Here is an 18,466-nt window from a genome sequence, read left to right on the forward strand (position 1 = left end):
CTTACACTTCCTTCTCTTATAGTGAAATGGTTTCCTTCACATGAATGAAACAGATGTGTTTGGTCTCTTTACAGCAGCGAGGGATCGGCCTGAACCTGAGACACCAAACACAACAAGTCCACCACAAAAGGAGAGTCGGGGAAGGATCGGACTTTACTGTGGACTGACAGCAGCTCTGCTGACTGGTTGTTTCTGTTTTTTCAGACTCTTTCTGTCTAGAAATCAAGATTTCTACTCAGAGAAAAGTTACAGTTCTGCAGGTGGATCAGTGGAAACAGTTTAATCAACAACTATAATGAGACAAAACTGGTAGAATCCAGTTCCATACCACAGAGCCCCCCATTGTCTGTCAGGTTACAACTTTGATTCTTCACACACACATCAGCAAAATCAACACAAACCAACTGAAAAGTGGATTGAAACACATCTTTCCTTTATATTCCTCAGTAAGTGACTGAGTGACCATTGTTTCCTCCATCATTTGTGTCTGTAACTTGTTAGACAGATCTGAATATTGAAATACTCGCCTCGTATTCCACACAGGATACAGCTCATATGTGCAATTTTTCAAACCTTTTTCATTTAAACTTCTACCAGACCTTATATATACAGCTTTTACTTTAACACATAGAGCTTTAAGCTTTTCTTTTTGTAATGTGCACTTTAAACTGAAATGTACTGCTTCTGTTTTATTATGGTCTGTTACCTTCTGTCTCTCTGTCATTGTGAAGCTGTGAGGAGGAGTTAACTCTGGTGATGATGATGAACAGCAGCAGAAGAAGAAATGCTCCATGTCTGCCTGCAGCTTTTTATTGACCTTTATCAGCTGAGACTCTGGTTAAGAGTCTTGTCTTGTGTAACTGAAACTGTAACTTCACCTGCCAAAGACAACGAGAGTTAACTTCTCCACTGCCATCATCCAGTCCATCTTCACCTCCTCCATCAGCGTCTGGTACGCTGCTGCCACCTCCAAGGACAAGGTCCCCCCCCCCTAGATGTTACACGTTACATTACCGTACATCCTGGACTATAACCTGTCCATTGCATAAACTATCTCTCCTGAACTATTGCATATTCCCTCAACATCTGTTCACATCCTGCACTAAACCATTCAGCCTTCTTTTCTTATTGTTAACTGTAATATTGTTTGGTTGTTATTGTTTATTTTACATGTATTGGTCATTTATTTATATTTATATATGCACCGTCCCCCAAGACAATTATCTTATGTTACTTACCTCGCAATAAATCCTTTCCTGATTCTGAACTTAGTCTTTCTGTTTTTAATCATGTCCATTTCTTCTGTTATATTTCTATGTTATTCTTTCAGTCTCATCACTTGTAAATATGAAATATGTTGGGTAGGGTACAGGCTGTTAGAATTGATTCAGTTGTGTAGCTGATCAGGAACTACAAAGTAGTACAAAAGTATTTAAGTATTTAGTTATTTTTGTTTCCATTTGCAATATATTCACTACATTTTCAACATTTTCATCATTTAATTTCTTTATTAAAACAATGAAATCTAAATAAAGGTCCACTTTGTAATTTAAGGGTTTTAACCATAGACCGTATATCAAACTACCAAAACCAAAAAAATGTCCTTAGCACATCCTACTTCCGTGTTTCTAATTAGTTTCATTAAGCCGTGCCAGAGTATCTTTGTCTCTACTGAACATACAAAGAAGATCTCTCCCTGTGCTGTGTTTCCTCTCTGGTCCTTGGCTCAAAAGATTGTGCACATCTCTGGAAGGCGTCAGTGTTAGCTTTAACATTGAGCTGTAGCTGCTGTGTGTTTTACCCTTGTCTTATAGCATGCACTGGTTCCCAACCTCCCCCCCACAGCCCTGTCAGCTGGGGCTTAGCACAACATTGCATTCTCTATGGGCCCCTCCCAGAGTTTCTGCAGGTTTCACCAAGTCCAATCTAAGACTTTATAATTTTTTAAGACCATTTTGAATGACATTTAAGACCTTTTATCACAATATCAACTGAGCCTTAAATTCAGTTTTTTCAAGCCAAGTATCGCTAAACTTGCACATCCCCAAAGCTAAACAATAAAATCAGTTTTACATCTGTGGAACAATCCAGAAGAGAGAAGTAAGTTGCTGCTCTGCGTGTTCTTGAGGAGGTGGAGTCTCGGTGACGCCCTGAAGGTGCTCAAGTCCTTTATAAACACCACTGCTCGATGTTCTACTCTGTGTTTCCTGTCATCTCTTCATACAAACACATGCTGCACAGTTGGGTGGTTTGTGGTTTAGCTCATGACTTTCTACTAGCTTGGTGTTAGAGGAAAGGGATCAGACTCACTAACTGGACCTCTGTCCTCTGGTCTCCTGGTTTGGATCTTAAATGACTGAAGAGACACACAAGGTAATGTGTGAATGTGTTGATGTTGGTGTTTAGTTTGATTCATAAAATGTTTTAAAGAAAAGGACTCTAACAGTGTTTCTGCCTTCTTCTCAGGATGTGTCTGTTTTAAAACCTCCCCCGGTAATTACAGCACTTTATGAGCTGTACTACCTGCTTATAGGCTTTATATATAGGAAGTCTCATTACCCTTTTTCACAATCAAATGTTATTTATTGGCCTAATATATTTCATTTTCAATTAGTGTTAAAATGATGTTTTGTGTAAAAGAGAGTTGGTTAATTAGAAGTGATTATTCTGTAACCCTTATGTTAATTTGATGTTATTATGTATTATATTCAACATTTTAGTTAACATAACTGAAAGAGAAAATAAGTGAAGAGAAACTGAACAGGGTGGAAGGTGCTGAGAGTTGATGTTATTAGCCTATGTATTAATCCTGTGGCCTTTATGTTTTTTATGAAGTCAATAATTTGGACTGTTCTCTATGGAAGAGAAATAAAAAAGAAGACAAAACAACTGTTTATGAGTTCCTGTTTTTTGTGGTGAAGCACGTGTTTCTTAGTCTGGCTATCACCAGACCAAGCTCAATCTTTTAAGATTGAACTACAGGATGAAATCAAATTGTTTACCCAGTCTACGTGTTTCTAGTTCGGCCACAGCTCAGAGGTGAAGAAGTGTTTTTCTGTCTAGTTGATAGACTTTATTTTAGTATGAAATGTGATGCCCTTTCCTAAAGTGGCACAAAATGTTTAAACATGTAAAATATTTTCTAGATTTAGATTTTTTTGTAGGTTACAGTTGGAACACATTTCTGCACGTTCTGTTGTTCTGGGTCAAATTCGACCTGCATTTCGGAAAAAATTATTTTAGTTTCACCAGAGAAGTCAAATAGAAGGGTTATTATGGGTTATGGGAATTCTTGAAATTGTGAAAGTGTACACTGACATGTCTTTCTAGAATTCTTTCTTTTTTTGTGGCCATGATGATAACCGAGCAGCACATTTGACAGTTAAAAAATCAACCTGTCAGCTCAGCTCTTACTACTTATCAGCCAACAGATTCACTGATATTGATTTATCTGCAATAAACTGATGTTAGTCGTGTGCTAAAAGCAGGATGATGAACAGGATCAGCTGAGTAAACAGACTGTATATGTTCTCTCTCTGACCTGTAATAAGTGAACTCTGAGCTCATGTGTTTGTGACTCTTCACCTCTGTCTCCTCTCACAGGGAGAAGATGATCTGCAGCATCCTGCTGCTCATCATCCTGACCTCCTGTGTCTCTGGTTAGTTTACAGCTTCACTTTATTATCCACTAACACTAAACAAAGAATCACTAAAGTGTCCACAGAAACATGTGGAGATGGAGTTTAAAGTTGTCAGTGTGTCTGCTCCTCACTTTCCCTCTCTGTCTCCTCAACAGGAACATTTGTAGTGAATGTGACCCAGACCTCCTATCAGGCAGAGGAGAACCACGACATCACACTGGAGTGGACCTTCACAACCAACCCTCACAGTTCCTCCAACTCTCTTTCTATCTTCTGTGAACTGTTAAATAATCTCAGACCATCAGTCCTGTTTTATCTCCATGAAGGAGTTGAGGTCCCAGAGTCTCAGGATGAACAGTTTGCAGGACGAGTCCAGTGGGACAAAGACGTCCTCAGAGAAGGACAACTCAGACTTCATGTGTCCAGACTCAGGACTGAAGACTCGGGGCAGTATGTGTGTAAAGTGTTCACAAGTAATGAGAGTAGCTCTGGTAAATGTTGGCTCCATGTCACTGGTAAGTTGATGCAGAACTTTCTTTCAGTTTCAATTCAGCAGCTTTTTAGATATATAACAAGAAAACTTTGAACTTCCACGATCCTTACACTTCTTTGTCTTATAGGAAAATGTTCCCCTTCACATGAATGAAAGGCACATTCTGCACTAATACAACGGCTCGACGTTTAAGCACAGCACATAATACAACAGCTCCACATAAACATGGAAAGAGCACTGCTCAGCCTCTGGGTAGTACATGCATTGAGTGCCAATAACATAGTTTTGAAAATCGCATATTTTATCACATGATTAAAATTCTATTATTTTGCATTTCAGAACAGTTTTTAAGTACATATTAACAATCGAAAGCAATTTTTACCAGTGTATCTTGATTGGGAATCAAATAAATGCAAAGTTACTTTATGAACTTGATTTTAAGATTTGTAATTATTGATTTACTGTAAACAAAAGAAAAAAGTGTGAATCTGTCATTATTGCACTATTCCTCCAAGTACCTAACTAAAAAACTAAAAATCCCTATCCTTACTAGAGTCAATATAGTGTTTAGTAACTCCTAAATAATGTTGATTACTCACTGACGTCTAGTGATCACCGGTTAATGAGACAGAGTTTGCAGCACTTTGCAGCTGTTCCAGTGTGGCTACTTTCTCCGTGTGGTACAGGCTGTGTATCCGTGAAAACTACTGTCTCCCTCGACAGCAACGAGACAGGTCAACCGTAGTACGTCTTTAAGACCCGAGTCCTCTACGATGCTGACAGGTCTGCAGTTAGTTGCCACCCGTTTCGCAAGAGCTGTAGTAATTTTTTGTAAATATTTTAATTCGGCTTTACACAATGTGCATATGGCTTTCGACTTGTCTACGAGCTGTCCGGGAGTTTTGGAAAATAAAAAGCGCCATTCAGGATTTCATTGCTGCTGTCTCTCTCCATCATGCCTGCAGCCTGCAGCAGCAGGATGTGTTACGAGGAAGTGGCAGCTTGATGAAAGCTAAGCCGAGTGAAGTGTAAAATAAATTAATAAATGCCGGCATGCGATTAATGCGATTAAAAAAAATGTATCGCATCGCGTCGGCCCTTAACCGCATCGCGATTAAGGCGTTAACGCTGACAGCCCTAAAATAAACCAAAGACAGATTGTTGTTATTATCAGTAGTGGCCCATAGAGGGCAGCCCTTCTGGCATTGGCCCAAATTCCAGATGGCCAGTCCGTCACTGTGGTTCAATGTCACTGGTAAATTAATTCAGGAGAATTTTGAAAAATGAAAGATACAGATTATTTAGTCATTCTTTTCACTAAAAACTGTTTTTTTCCCTGTCAATCTGGCCGTAGGCGTAATTTACAGGGGGGATGGGGGGTTACAACCCCCCAATAATTAAAACTGGCCAGTGCACCCCCCCCCCAAATAAATCTATTTTAATTTTCTTTACATAACTAAAGACATTTGCACCATAACTGTACTAAAAAATGTACTAAAATGCAGAAAATTAAGTGTTTTGGTTGACGCTCCAAATTTACAACTCCTATACATACATTTGGTTTGTTTACATAGTAGTCATTAGCCGCTAGCTAACGAGTCACTCCAATGAATTTATAATTAAACCTGGATAAATGCACTTTACCCAGGCCTTTTTGAGAATATGCATACATTACTAAGATAGCCAGTCTTGACTGAAGAGAGAGAGAGAGACAATTTACTCATTTAACTTCAAAAGGTGTCTGCAGAACTGAGGATACAACTTTTATTGAAAAGGTTGAATAACATGTTGACGTGTATAATAATTTATAGTCTGAACTGAGGAGGATGCTGAGCATCATTACATAGGCAGTACATAGACTATACAGCTTTCTTAAAAAGAATGAAGGAATGAATGAATGAATGAAGAAATTATAGAAGGTTTAATGTAATATTGGTAATACAGATCTTCAAAGAGCTATGGTAGTCATTTTGGGTTAAATCAAGGTGGTGTTGTGCCACATTTGGCCACAAGATGTCCTCACACTCTCATTTACCCAGTCACTGACATAGTGTGTGATCTCTCTGCCTTTGGTTGTGGCTCCTTTCCTCAAAGTCTGTGTTTTGACCCCTGCAGGTCAGACTCCATCCATTTCCCTCTATGACAGTCACCGTGCTGTATCAAGATAACTCTACAGGGGACCAGTGTGGTGTGATCCAGATCTCACTAAGACAGGAAGGACTGAATGTCTTTCACTGATCTGAGGCTCAACAACACAGGCACCTAAACATTTATCCCCGGTGTTAACGAAGATAGTCTCAGCAAGAGATGTGATCTCAATGTTACAGGTAAGATGACATCATACATAGAACCACTTACATATCATGCTAAGAAATAAACAGTAGCTCATTCATCATCAACCATTCACTGTAGGCTAATTTCATGTTGCATGATGTGTGTAATGAAACTGTTGTTGAGGTTTTGAGCTGCATAAGATGCTCCTGTCAGATATCTGGTGTCTGATTCAGCATCCTGCTGTGGTCAAAATGTCACATGTCTCTTAATAATCTGTATATTTGATCACAAGCAGTTGGGATTAAACAAAAGAGCTTAAAATATATAAACCAGACTGCAGGTGTAGCATGATTTGGGGTGGTGTGTGTGTGTGTGTGTGTGTGTGTGTGTGTGTGTGTGTTTGTGTGCATGTGTGTGTCTGTGTGTGCGTGGACTTTAATTTCCTTTTATGAAGTAGCATTTTTTTTTTAGTACTTTATTATTTCCCCGAGCACGGTTCTGTCTGTTGTTCTGCATGATAGTAATCCCAATGGCTCCAAAGGATAAATCTTTGTCAAGTACCTCCTGTGTGTGTTCAGTCAGAGCAGTGATAAGGCGTCCTGTAGATAATGTCTCAGTTATACACACTGGAGATCATTCATGTGCAAACAAACCAACATCATATTTTACCAGATGGGAGTGAGAATGTGTTGGCTGGAGACCCAACAGGGACCGCTGCAGGACATGAAGAGACATGATGGTCCCACTCGAGTTTCAGCACATTCAGGTATATTACTGTTTTCTTTTTCTTTTCTTTTTTTACATAGGCCTACTTACTGCTGCATAGAGTAAGTATCTGCCTCTCCGTCCCTCTCTCAGACACCCCCCCACTTCCCAACAGCTATTTGCCTCTCTGGCTGCCAGCCAGGTATCAGATTACAGTTCCTCCCTCTGTATGACAGTATCATACCAACCCGTTGATGATGATGTGTTACAGCGTGTGTGTCTGCTACTGGCAGGACTGGGAGCTTTAACCAAACACTACGAGAGAGAATCTGAGTCTGAATCCATTATTACTGTCTGGGACCTTTCAGGATTCTTACTGGGAATACTGGGACTTCATTAAAACGGTTTTTAGAAGTTTTTGCTTCTCTCACTTCCCATACTACAAACAAACAAAGCAAACTTTTTGCAAGTATTCTAGTCGATTCTAACAGCAAGATGAATATGCTACTACTGAGCTGTTTTTAAAAGTCGATTGGATGAGTTTTCAGGTGAGTGTGATCTTCTTAGTGAATATTTGCTACATGTATAAAAGGTAAAGCTGCGTGTTTAGACCTCCATCACTCCTCTACTCTGCTGCTGCTGCACGTAGCATGGCTGCAGGCTACATGTTGAGAACTAGTTTTATAAACTGGTTTGCTGTGTCTGTCAGTAACATACATGATTACATTACTTGGTCGTTTAGTTTTTATAGAAACCATCCCATCTGGTTCATGTTCTGATATCAGCTCTCACTAAGACACTGGCTGGGTTTACATTACAGTGATGTCTGGAGGAATATCCGAGGTGTGGCTGGACCATATTCAGACAGTGTCAGTAACCACCCAGACACAAGTTAACACCAACCAGTGCTCTGTGAAATAGTCTGTCATCATTTAATGCCGATATTAAAACGATTTAGACATTCTTACACACAAAAAACCTACAAGCAATGTATCCTATTGCACAAACTTCGTATTTGAAATTTAATTTGAACAAAGAGTTATTTATCTACTCCAGTAGAGCCCAGGCCCTCTTGTGGTGGATGTTGAGCACAAAACTGTGCTGTCACTAGTAAATATTATTTTAATTAACTATATCAACTGTTTTAATGAACCTGATTCTGACTGAACAAGTCAAGTTATTAACACCATTAATCCATGATTGCCCTTTACGTTATGCTGTTCTTTTAGTTGAGTAGTTAACTCTGGTGTTGATGATGAAGAGCAGCAGGCTCGTCTTGGTAACTGTTTCTCAATACTTCACTTTAACAAATGAAGAGGTTTAACTTGAGGAACCTTTGGAGAACTTTCTAACTAAATAAAGTTGATTTAAATGGTCTTTGCTGACTGTTATAGGTCATTTTTAGGGCTGTCAAACGATTAATTTTTTCTTAATCACGATTAATCGCTGAATTTCTATAGTCAATCACGATTAATCGCATGTTTTATCACATGATTAAAATTCTATTTTGCATTTCAGAACAGTTTTTAAGTACATATTAACAATGGAAAGCAATTATTACCAGTGTACCTTGACTAGGAACCAAATGAATGCAAAGAAAGGTTACTTTATGACTTTAAGATATGTATTTGTTTATTATTTCACCCATTTTGCAAGAGCTGTAGTAATATTTTTGGATTTGGTTTCATCAACAGGTTGATTCTTAGCTTGTAGGTGGTAGCTCAAGCTTGACGTGCTTCAGTGATATTTTAATTCGGCTTTACACAATGTGCATATGGCTTTCGACTTGTCTACTGAGCCGTCCGGGAGTTTTGGAAAATAAAAAGCGCCATTCAGAATTGTGTTGCTGCTGTCTTTCTCCATCATGCCTGCAGCAGCAGGATGTGTTACGAGGAAGTATGGCAGCTTGATGATAAGTAAAGGTGCTGCAAAGGGTCAAAATAGTAGCCTAGTCCCGAGAGGCCGTAGATTCTAGTGATTTTAGAACAGCTAAGGGGCGTTGTTAGGCACGACGCGAAGCTGAGTGAAGTGTAAAAGAAATTAATAAATGGCGGTATGCGATTAAAAAAATAATAATTAACGCGTTATGCTTGGCCCTTAATTGCATTGCGGGCATATCTCCCTTATCATCTGTAGCCCGCCAACAATCTGCTTCAGCCATGCTTTAAATCTACCGAAGACCTCCTGTCCTCTGCGGACTGGTGGATGTTGTTTCTGTTCTTTCCTAATGTTCACTTCATAATGTTACAATGTTAAAGTAGAGATGCACCGATTGACCGGCTGGTGACCAGAATTGGCCGATTTTCACGTCATCGGCCATGACCTGCCGGTCAGTCTGACATATGCCGATTTTATGCCGGTCAAATTCACTCGGGAGGCGCATGATTTACATCGTGCAACACCAGCACCACACGTGCACATGCAGGGTTTCCGCTATTTGCATGTAGCAGCGGCGCACTGCCGCTCAATCAGCTGTTTATGAAATGTCATAAAGTCGTAATTATACACGGCTCTGCAGAGCCGTCTGCTCTGCTGATCTCAGGCGAACAGTCAGCCGCTCTCTCTCCCCTCTGAGGCTGAACAACTGGAACATGAAAACCGCACTCACGCGGGTCCCGTGAAATATGACAGCAACAGTTTATCGGAAAATAGCGTTGGGCACACTGACTTTGATGAATTTACTGTTTATCAGACCCCAAATGAGACAAGAAGCTAACGTTAGCGAACGCTACGGTCCCTCTGCCTCTGACGCCCCGCTGGCCGCTGTGTAAAATTAACGTTACTGTTTAAAACGCTTTCCAGGTTAGTGGGGATGCATAGTGCTCTAATGTTAGCAGCAGATAAGCCTGTTGACAGCAACGGTAGTGTTCATATTTATGCCCAATGACAAATAAAGCAAACTTGCTAAAAAATTAACTACACGCTGTTTTACATGAAGTTTAGCTTGCTAAATATATCACTTTTTTTTAGTTGGATATTGGATGTGAAAAGAAGGAAATGGTTCTTCCATACCATTGTACTTTAGATGTGTGTTAATTAGTGCTGAAATACTGAAGGTGTTTATTTAGATCAAGTGGCTTCTTCCCATGCTAACAGGGATCTGGTTTGACTTTGTGTAGTGAAAGTATAGAAATGATTTATTGATCAGGTAAAGACCCTGTCCTCAAACTGAGAGAAATCCAATCAACAGTCTAAATGTCCTCCCAGTTCCTCAAAGACTCCTGAATGTCAGCTGAAATAGACTGTGAGGAGGTTTAAGATGAGAGGTAGTCTACTGGTCTGTACATTAAAACATAAAGAAAAGTTTCTATTAAACTTCAATAGATTAGTGGAGAGTCCAGAGTTTCCCATCATGCACTGTGGTCGGTGGAGAGAAGCTGGAAACGGTAGCTGTCTCCAGTTTAGATGACTGGTTCACTCAGTAAAGAGACAATTCAACAACATCCTATAATATAAACATTTAGTAAAGAGTCGTTTTCAATATGACAACATGAGGTTGTTTGAGTGTATACTGTTTCTATATTGCAACAGTGAAAGAGGAAGTGGCCTGAATGTCAGCTCTACTTCCTAAAACATTTTAATAGGCAGCTTTATAAGACCTTAAACAGCAGCTGCAGCATTTAGTGAAAAGTCATTTTCATTATGATAACATTTTAATGTTATTTGTCCTGTAGGAAGTCTATTGTCCAGGACTCAGAGGCGTCATTAGGCCTCGGCGTAAGTCTCTCTCTTTCTCTCTCTCTCTTTATTTCTTTATTTATTTATTTTTTAATTATTATTATTTTTATATATATATATATATGTCCTCTCTCTGTCCTGTAATAAGTGAACTCTGAGCTCATGTGTTTGTGACTCTTCACCTCTGTCTCCTCTCACAGGGAGAAGATGATCTGCAGCATCCTGCTGCTCATCATCCTGACCTCCTGTGTCTCTGGTTAGTTTACAGCTTCACTTTATTATCCACTAACACTAAACAAAGAATCACTAAAGTGTCCACAGAAACATGTGGAGATGGAGTTTAAAGTTATCAGTGTGTCTGCTCCTCACTTTCCCTCTCTGTCTCCTCAACAGGAACATTTGTAGTGAATGTGACCCAGACCTCCTATCAGGCAGAGGAGAACCACGACATCACACTGGAGTGGACCTTCACAACCAACCCTCACAGTTCCTCCAACTCTCTTAATATCTTCTGTGAACTGATAACCACTCCCAAAATCACAGTCCTGTTTCGTCTCCTTGGAGGAGTTGAGGTTCCAGGATTTCGGGATGAACAGTTTGTAGGACGAGTCCAGTGGGACAAAGACGTCCTCAGAGAAGGACGACTCAGACTTCATGTGTCCAGACTCAGGACTGAAGACTCAGGACTGTACCTGTGTGATGTGCTCACAGATTATGGGAGTAACTCTGGTAGATGTTGGCTCAATGTCACTGGTAAGTAGATTCATTATGAAAAATGTAGCTCAAATCAAGCAATCTGATTGGTTTATAGCTGTGATATAATAACCACATACAACGACTGTAATTCAAATTCCTTTTGCACATAAAAAAACATTATACTACAAATTGATAACTGGTGCCTCGGAGGGAAGTCTTTCATCTGCCCACACTGCCAGGACACAGAGCTGGTTTCAAATCAGCCAAATATCTCTTTAAGTTTTCACTTTATTTAGAATATTTTCCACCTAAACCTCGCCGTCAGACAGCTCTTTTCAACGGAGAACGGAAGCTGTTATCTCTGCTCTCTTCAAAGCTGCCAGAATCCCTTTATAAAAACAATAACTTTACCTCGAAGAAAATGGAAGTTGCTGCTCTGCCGCTGCCTCGATTGGTTAGTTTGTTAATTGTGTGTCTTTCTTTGGCATTATGCAAAAGAAATTCTGCGCTAAAAGTCTGTGCTAGCCGCTAGTAAATCCAACCTGGGCTGCGTTATATAGTATCCACCTCAGTATGTGTGGGAAGCCAGCCCAGGAGGGCCTACTTTATTGTTAACATGATTATTTATTAAAGTCTATTTAAATTAAATTGGAATGTGACTAAGTTTAATTATGTTATACTGTACTTGATGACCATGTTTTTTTAAAAGCAATAGTGTGATGGTTGGGGTCGGCTGGCTGTGAGTTTTTGTTTATTTTTCCCTAGCTGTTGGTTTTTTTTCCTGTTGGCTCTGCCTCTCTCCCTGTGTCTCTTTTGCTTTCCCTCCTCCTCCTCCTCCTGTCTACTGCCTGCCAGCTGACGAGACACACCTGCTGCAATCACCATCACCGCTCTCCCGCCACGCACACCTGCCAGCCATCTACAATTAAGCACAGTACTTCAACCCCGGCTCAACAGACCATCTCCGCTGAATCGTTGTCTCTGCTTCATCGGTGACGCTCGCATACGCTATCTAAGAAATCCTTTTGCACTTCGTTTTGCAGTGACCACTTCCAAGTCTCCAAATCCAGTCAGCTGGCCTCTCCATCCAGTCCTCCTCCCACGGCACCCTGCTTCACCCTACCTCCATCTCCGCGTCCAGTTCCCTCGCCATCCTAGCTCCTGCCCCTGAGTTCCCTCGCCATCCTAGTTTCTGCCCTTGAGTTTCTCGCCATCCTAGGTTTGTCCCTTGAGTTCCCTCGCCATCCTAGTTCCAGCCCCCGAGTCCCTCGCCGCCCTAGGTTTTTACCTTGAGTCTCTCACCATCCTACTTCCTGCCCTTGAGTCCCTCGCCATCCTAGGTTTGTTCCTTGAGTCCCTCGCCCTCCTAGTTTCCGCCCCTGAGTCCCTCACCATCCTAGGTTTTCCCCTTGAGTCCTTCTCCATCGTAGTTCCTGCCCTTGAGTTCCTCGCAAGCTTTATTCGAGTTCTTTGCTTTAATAAATTGTAACTTTTCTGTTCATTGTAACAAATAGCTCACTTCAGTCTGTATGTGATTATATCACAGCTAAGAGGAAATCCTTACACTTCCTTCTTTTATAAAAATGAAATGTTTTTCTTCACATGAATGAAACGGATGTGTTTGGTCTCTTTACAGCAGCGAGGGATCGGCCTGAACCTGAGACACCAAACACAACAAGTCCACAGCAACCAGAGAGTCGGGGAAGGATCGGTCTCTACTGTGGACTGACAGCAGCTCTGCTGGCTCTCTGTACTCTCTACTCAATCTTCAGTCTTTGTTTTACTAAATCTACTGATAATAAAAGAAATCACCTACAGTTTTCAGCCGTACAGACGTCGAGTTTATCAGAGAAAGGAGCCATCAGGACTAACAGAACTCAGTCTGGAGGACCCTCTTTAAATGAGTCATCAGAACATAAAGTCACAGTCATAAAAACTAAATCAGACTCCTAGAGTCTCTCCTCCTTCTGTTCTTAGTGTCAGAAAACTATTTGTGATATAAAATGAATATTGTAGGATATTTTGATATTTTAAATGATCATGTTACTACAGGTTTGAGTTTAAATTAAGTTTACATGTTTAGTAATGTTTTGTCCTCTTCTAGTTGTGTATTTGCTTGCATCAATATATTATGTCATATGTTACTTGTAATGTTCTCTCTATTGTTACCTGTCGATAGATAGATGTAGCATTAATGCTAACTCCAGCATGTTTACATCTTGATGTTCATTAATGTGCTCTGCCCCTATCAAATATGTAAGTTATCACAGCAGAAATAACTAATATCAGTGTTAATAATGCTTTCATTGACTGAAGGGTTTTGCAGCTTTTAAAGAAACAAGGAAAAGACTTGTTGACGTTTCTTAGACAAATATGAAAAATGACCACAGCTTGTGTGTTTTCTCTCAGGTAATGTTTCAGTTCTTGGTCTTCAAGCATACGAGGTGCTAGGCTATTTTTAGGGGTGCTGAAGCACAAATGTAAATGGAAAAGTTGAAAATTAACAGCAGAAAAAAACATGAATAATCCTGTCTAAAAATATGTTAAGGCTTATTTGACCAGTTCAAGGTATGTCCCCCTAGTCCAACACCCCTGGGTATGTGCTGCAATAATCATGCTTTGTAGTTGCCATCTTTTTTCACAGCAGATGCCTTGAATCTGTTGATAGTTTGTCATAATTGTATGTCTCAATCTGTCTATTTCTTTCCCCAAAACTCACCAGAAGTCATGATTTAAGGGATTAAAAAAAAAAAAAAAAAAAATCTTACGGGGGCATACCCCCGCACCCCCCTACCTTAACTGCTATCAACTGCTCATTAGGGGCTGAGCCCCCCAAAGGTCAGATCCTAGAATCGCCTCTGTCTTCAAGACAAAATGTAAAAGACTGATTTTCTTTCTTTTTTTTAGCTTCAATGTAAAATATTTCTGATTAAAAAAAGTCCAAAATTTCAGAGAAAATGATCTCTTCTATTTGTGTATTAACTTGCATCAATATTTTATGTCATATGTTACTTGTAATATTCCCTCTTGTCTTACTACTGCAGATGTAACTTACCATTAATACTAACTGATATGTTACATCTTGATGTTCATTAATCTAAATTAATAAGTTATGACAGCAGGAATGACTAATGTCTGTAATAATGCTTTCATTGAGTAAAGTGTTTTGTAGCTTTTAAGGAATCAAGGAAATAAACTTGGTGACCTTTGTTACAATAAAATAAATGAAAATGACCACAGTTTATGTTTTTCATCAGGTAGTGTTTCAGTTCTACGTCGATTGAGACTAAATGCAAAGACCGACTTTTTTTACCTTCAATGTAAAATATTTGTAATTCAGAAGAGTTAGAGAAAAATAATGTTGCTGCTGAAACATCTGAGATATGATTTGGTGTTTTACTACAACAGAAAAAGGAAATGAAGTGAATCAAATTTGGTAAATTACAGCAAATAAAGAAATCACACAGAACAATATGGAGACATCTTCCTGCTTCTTCTTCTTCCTGCATTTCAGTTCCAGAGACATTTAAACCACAATGCAACTGGAGCACCACCTCTTCCATTCATGTGTGTTATTATGCTGAGCTGATAGCATGCAGGTTAACTGTGGAGACTTGATGATCAACTCCTTCAACAAGACCAGCTGACTCCCAGTAAAAAGCTCCCTCTGCTGGTTCATCTTTAACTCCACAGCTTCTCTTTAACCTTTAAAACCCATTCAGTGAGACGACCACACATGAGTTGTTACTGAAAACATGTTTATTTTACAGAACTGAAAGAGAAAAGATAGATAGATAGAGAGAGAGAGAGAGAGAGAGAGAGAGAGAGAGAGAGAGAGAGAGAGAGAGAGACCCCAATATAAAAGCTTAAAAATGGTGAGTTTAAGTGTTCTGTGGTTGAGTCCTGCAGGTTTGTACATCTAAAATATAACTGTGGATCTCAACACGTTACTGTAAAACGTCTTGTTAAAACAGAGTTGTACCTTTCTAGATTGAAAGTGTTTGTCTCGTCCTGCAGGCTGCAGCTCAGTCTGAACTTTGAACTGCAGGAGACACAACTGGGACCTGTTGATTATAAAAAAGTTCAAACCATGCTTAATGTTATGAAAACAATGTCCCCTTGGTTTAAATGTACATAATGTACTCTGCAGCCAGATCTAATCAAATAACTACACTAATCAACATTTGACATGCCTCACCCCAACCCAACCTTCTAAAAATTGATTAAGTCACAACTATCAATTTGCATACTGGAGAAAGACTCATTGTCCTCACAGGAAAGGTAACTGTTGTCTTGGCATTTTGGGGAGCCACTCCCTGCTGGGCCAGACTGATTCGAACAAAGAAAATGCATATCTCTGTAAACTTGAATAGAATTGGCACTACCTTTGTCTGCCATGAGAGTAAACCTGAATTCAGAGGTGTGTCCTAAATCGTGGGAGAGATGTCATTTGAGGAACCACCCTCAGGTTGAATTTGGAAACTTCACAATGATTCAGAACTGTTTGAATGTGTCTCCCGAAGGGGAGGCATGTTTTTGCAGTCCACTGCTGGCAGTGTTTTATTGATGTATTGTTTTATATTGTTTGGACTGCAAAATTGTGACCCCACAAGGAAGCATGCTTGCAGTCCACTGCTGGCAGTGTAACATTTGTTTTTGTCATGTCGTTTTCACCATGTTGTTTATTAAACCTTTTGCTTAACTTTCAATTGGACACTAGCCTTTCTCCTTCCTCCTCAGAAATCAAACGATCACGTTGTGTGCTTTTATATTTTCTAACAGACCTCTGCAGGACATGAAGAGACGTGATGGTCCCACTCAAGTTTCAACACATTCACATATATACATACATATTACTGTTTTTCTTTTATTTTCTTTTTTTACATAGGCCTACTTACTGCTGCATAGTTAGAGTAAGTAAACTCACTGCCTCTCTGGCTGGCAGCCAGGGAATTTTTTTCAGAAGTTTCAGGCGGAATAGTTTGTTCACATTCCTGTGGTCCAACCATTCAATTCAAGGGTGGTTCCTCAGGGTAAAAAGCAATATGTACTACGTAAGTACTAAATGACAGAGGAACCAGAAATACCAGAAAGTGTTGTGGGGGAGGAGCATCTGCAGGGGAAGAGCGATCAGGAGCTCAACATGGTGGTGGTGGTGATGGCGTAGTGGATATGACACATGCCTTTGCTAAATGACATGTAATGTAATGTAACATGACAACCCAAATTACAAGTAAAATTCAGCATGTCGCATGTCGAGCAGTTAAGCTCTTATGTTCAATAATCACTTTAAATCCTACAAACAAACATTCAACATGATGAAAGTATTTTATTCAGTTTAACTAGATGTTGTCCTCGTCCTCTCCTGTAGACTGGACCCTGAATGAAGGAGTTCTCATTGTTGTTAGCTTTTTCTCCACTAGGTGACACTAACAGCTTGTTAAAATACATGTTTGAAACAGCATGTTTGAATCTGTTCAAATTTGATTGATATGTATTTCTTTCTTTCTGTCTGTCCCAATGTGTCAATACAGAAATATAAAAAAAAAAAACTAAAACTGTGTTGCCATCTGGACACCACACGGTGTATAACATCTCAGTGATATCTTACTCTGCTGAGTCTAAACACATTTGGTTCCTTGCTATATTTGGCAGTGAAGCACTGTTGTGGTTTTAAACAATAAAGAGGTATTTAGAGTGTAGATGTTTTGATAATGTGACATCTGGTTACATTTGCTGGTTAATGATGAAATATGTATTGACACGTTTGGGTCTTTCTGACCTTCAGGTTATAGTAGGCCTAAATATGTCATACCTGTCATCACTCCAGATTTACGACTAGGAATGTTACTACAGAGGGGAGGGGGGGAGGGAGAGCACAAGCACTTTGTACTTTGTGCTTGTGCTCTCCCTCCCCCCCTCCCCTCTGTAGTAACATTCCTAGTGGCGTCACAACGTTCAAACGTCATCCGGCCATATATAAGCGGGCCACAAGCGAAACTTTATCATTACGGAGCAACATGGAAGAGAGACACACAGGAGAAGAGAGAAGCGACTATAAGAGGTTATTTTCTCTCTGCATCTAGTCCATCTGAACCCAGTCACTCAAAGCTTCAACAGGTTGGTTGGACTTGTGTTTTTCTTTTATCTTTTAGTGGGAGAGGATCGCTGTTGTGATGGTTGTTGCTCCGGTTTGTAGCCTACAGCAGAGAAGTCCCGGTTTTGTAAGATGATTTTGCTCTTTTTGTTTTAAACTTGGGATAAAGGTAATGACAAACTGTAGGCTATTTATTCTTGGACAAAGTTATAAATGATAGCCTAAACACAAATATATCAAAACCTGAGAAATGTTATGGAAAATAAATGACAATGTACTGTAAATCAGCACGGTGAGACCCTTTGGAGATATTATAGCGAGAATAACTTTTATTTTAATGACACACTGTACATGCCTGATCTATATGAATGTGTTTATTTTGGTCTCAAAGAGCTGATGACAACATAATTATCTTTTCAAGCTGTCATTCAAAATTCTCCAAGAATTACTCCTCTGTTTAGATAACAGCACATTCACACCTATTAATGATTGTCTTTAGGCTAATTGTTTATGGCGTTTTTACAAAAGGCAAATATTTGTTCAAGTTCAGGGTGATTCTCCACTAATGCACATGTGGCTCTGTGGCCTCAGATCTACATGCAATCTTGGCATTTAAACACATCCAACAACTTTTGTTTGTTTAATTGTTTTAGATCATTATTACTCAGCAAGAAAAAAAACTATCTCTAATATCTCCATACACTGTAAACCCCAATCCAGCCATGGATTTTAATGTTACGTCCACACAAATGTTCAGGATTGTCAAAACAACATAAAAACTTTATGTTCATTTGACACAAAAAACCATCCCATGTGAGGTTGACATAATTTTTTTATGTTAAGTCAACAATTTTTGACTTTTGAGTTCATTCTACTTAAATG

The 18,466-nt window shown here is 39.5% G+C and overlaps 2 protein-coding genes across 7 annotated transcripts in view; both read left to right on the top strand.

The window, feature by feature from the left end:
- LOC116053100 overlaps positions 1 to 13,479 on the top strand; it is a 51,265-nt gene extending 37,786 nt beyond the window's left edge. The window contains exons 1-4 of one of the 6 annotated variants that reach the window (XM_035993559.1): positions 3,530 to 3,659; positions 3,797 to 4,006; positions 11,395 to 11,544; positions 13,127 to 13,478. In XM_035993559.1, the coding sequence (XP_035849452.1) occupies positions 3,611 to 3,659; positions 3,797 to 4,006; positions 11,395 to 11,544; positions 13,127 to 13,440 (723 nt within the window). In that variant the 5' untranslated portion in view covers positions 3,530 to 3,610 and the 3' untranslated portion in view covers positions 13,441 to 13,478. Of the gene's footprint in view, positions 1 to 3,529; positions 3,660 to 3,796; positions 4,157 to 11,394; positions 11,545 to 13,123 lie in introns of those variants that run through there. The other 5 variants (XM_035993556.1, XM_035993558.1, XM_035993557.1 and 2 more) reach the window with 5 other exon arrangements.
- Positions 1 to 18,466, top strand: part of LOC116060419 — a 236,379-nt gene that overhangs the window by 108,394 nt on the left and 109,519 nt on the right. The gene's annotated exons all lie outside the window — the stretch shown is intronic.

Source organism: Sander lucioperca, chromosome 17 (assembly GCF_008315115.2).
Source record: "Sander lucioperca isolate FBNREF2018 chromosome 17, SLUC_FBN_1.2, whole genome shotgun sequence".
Classification (NCBI taxonomy): domain Eukaryota; kingdom Metazoa; phylum Chordata; class Actinopteri; order Perciformes; family Percidae; genus Sander; species Sander lucioperca.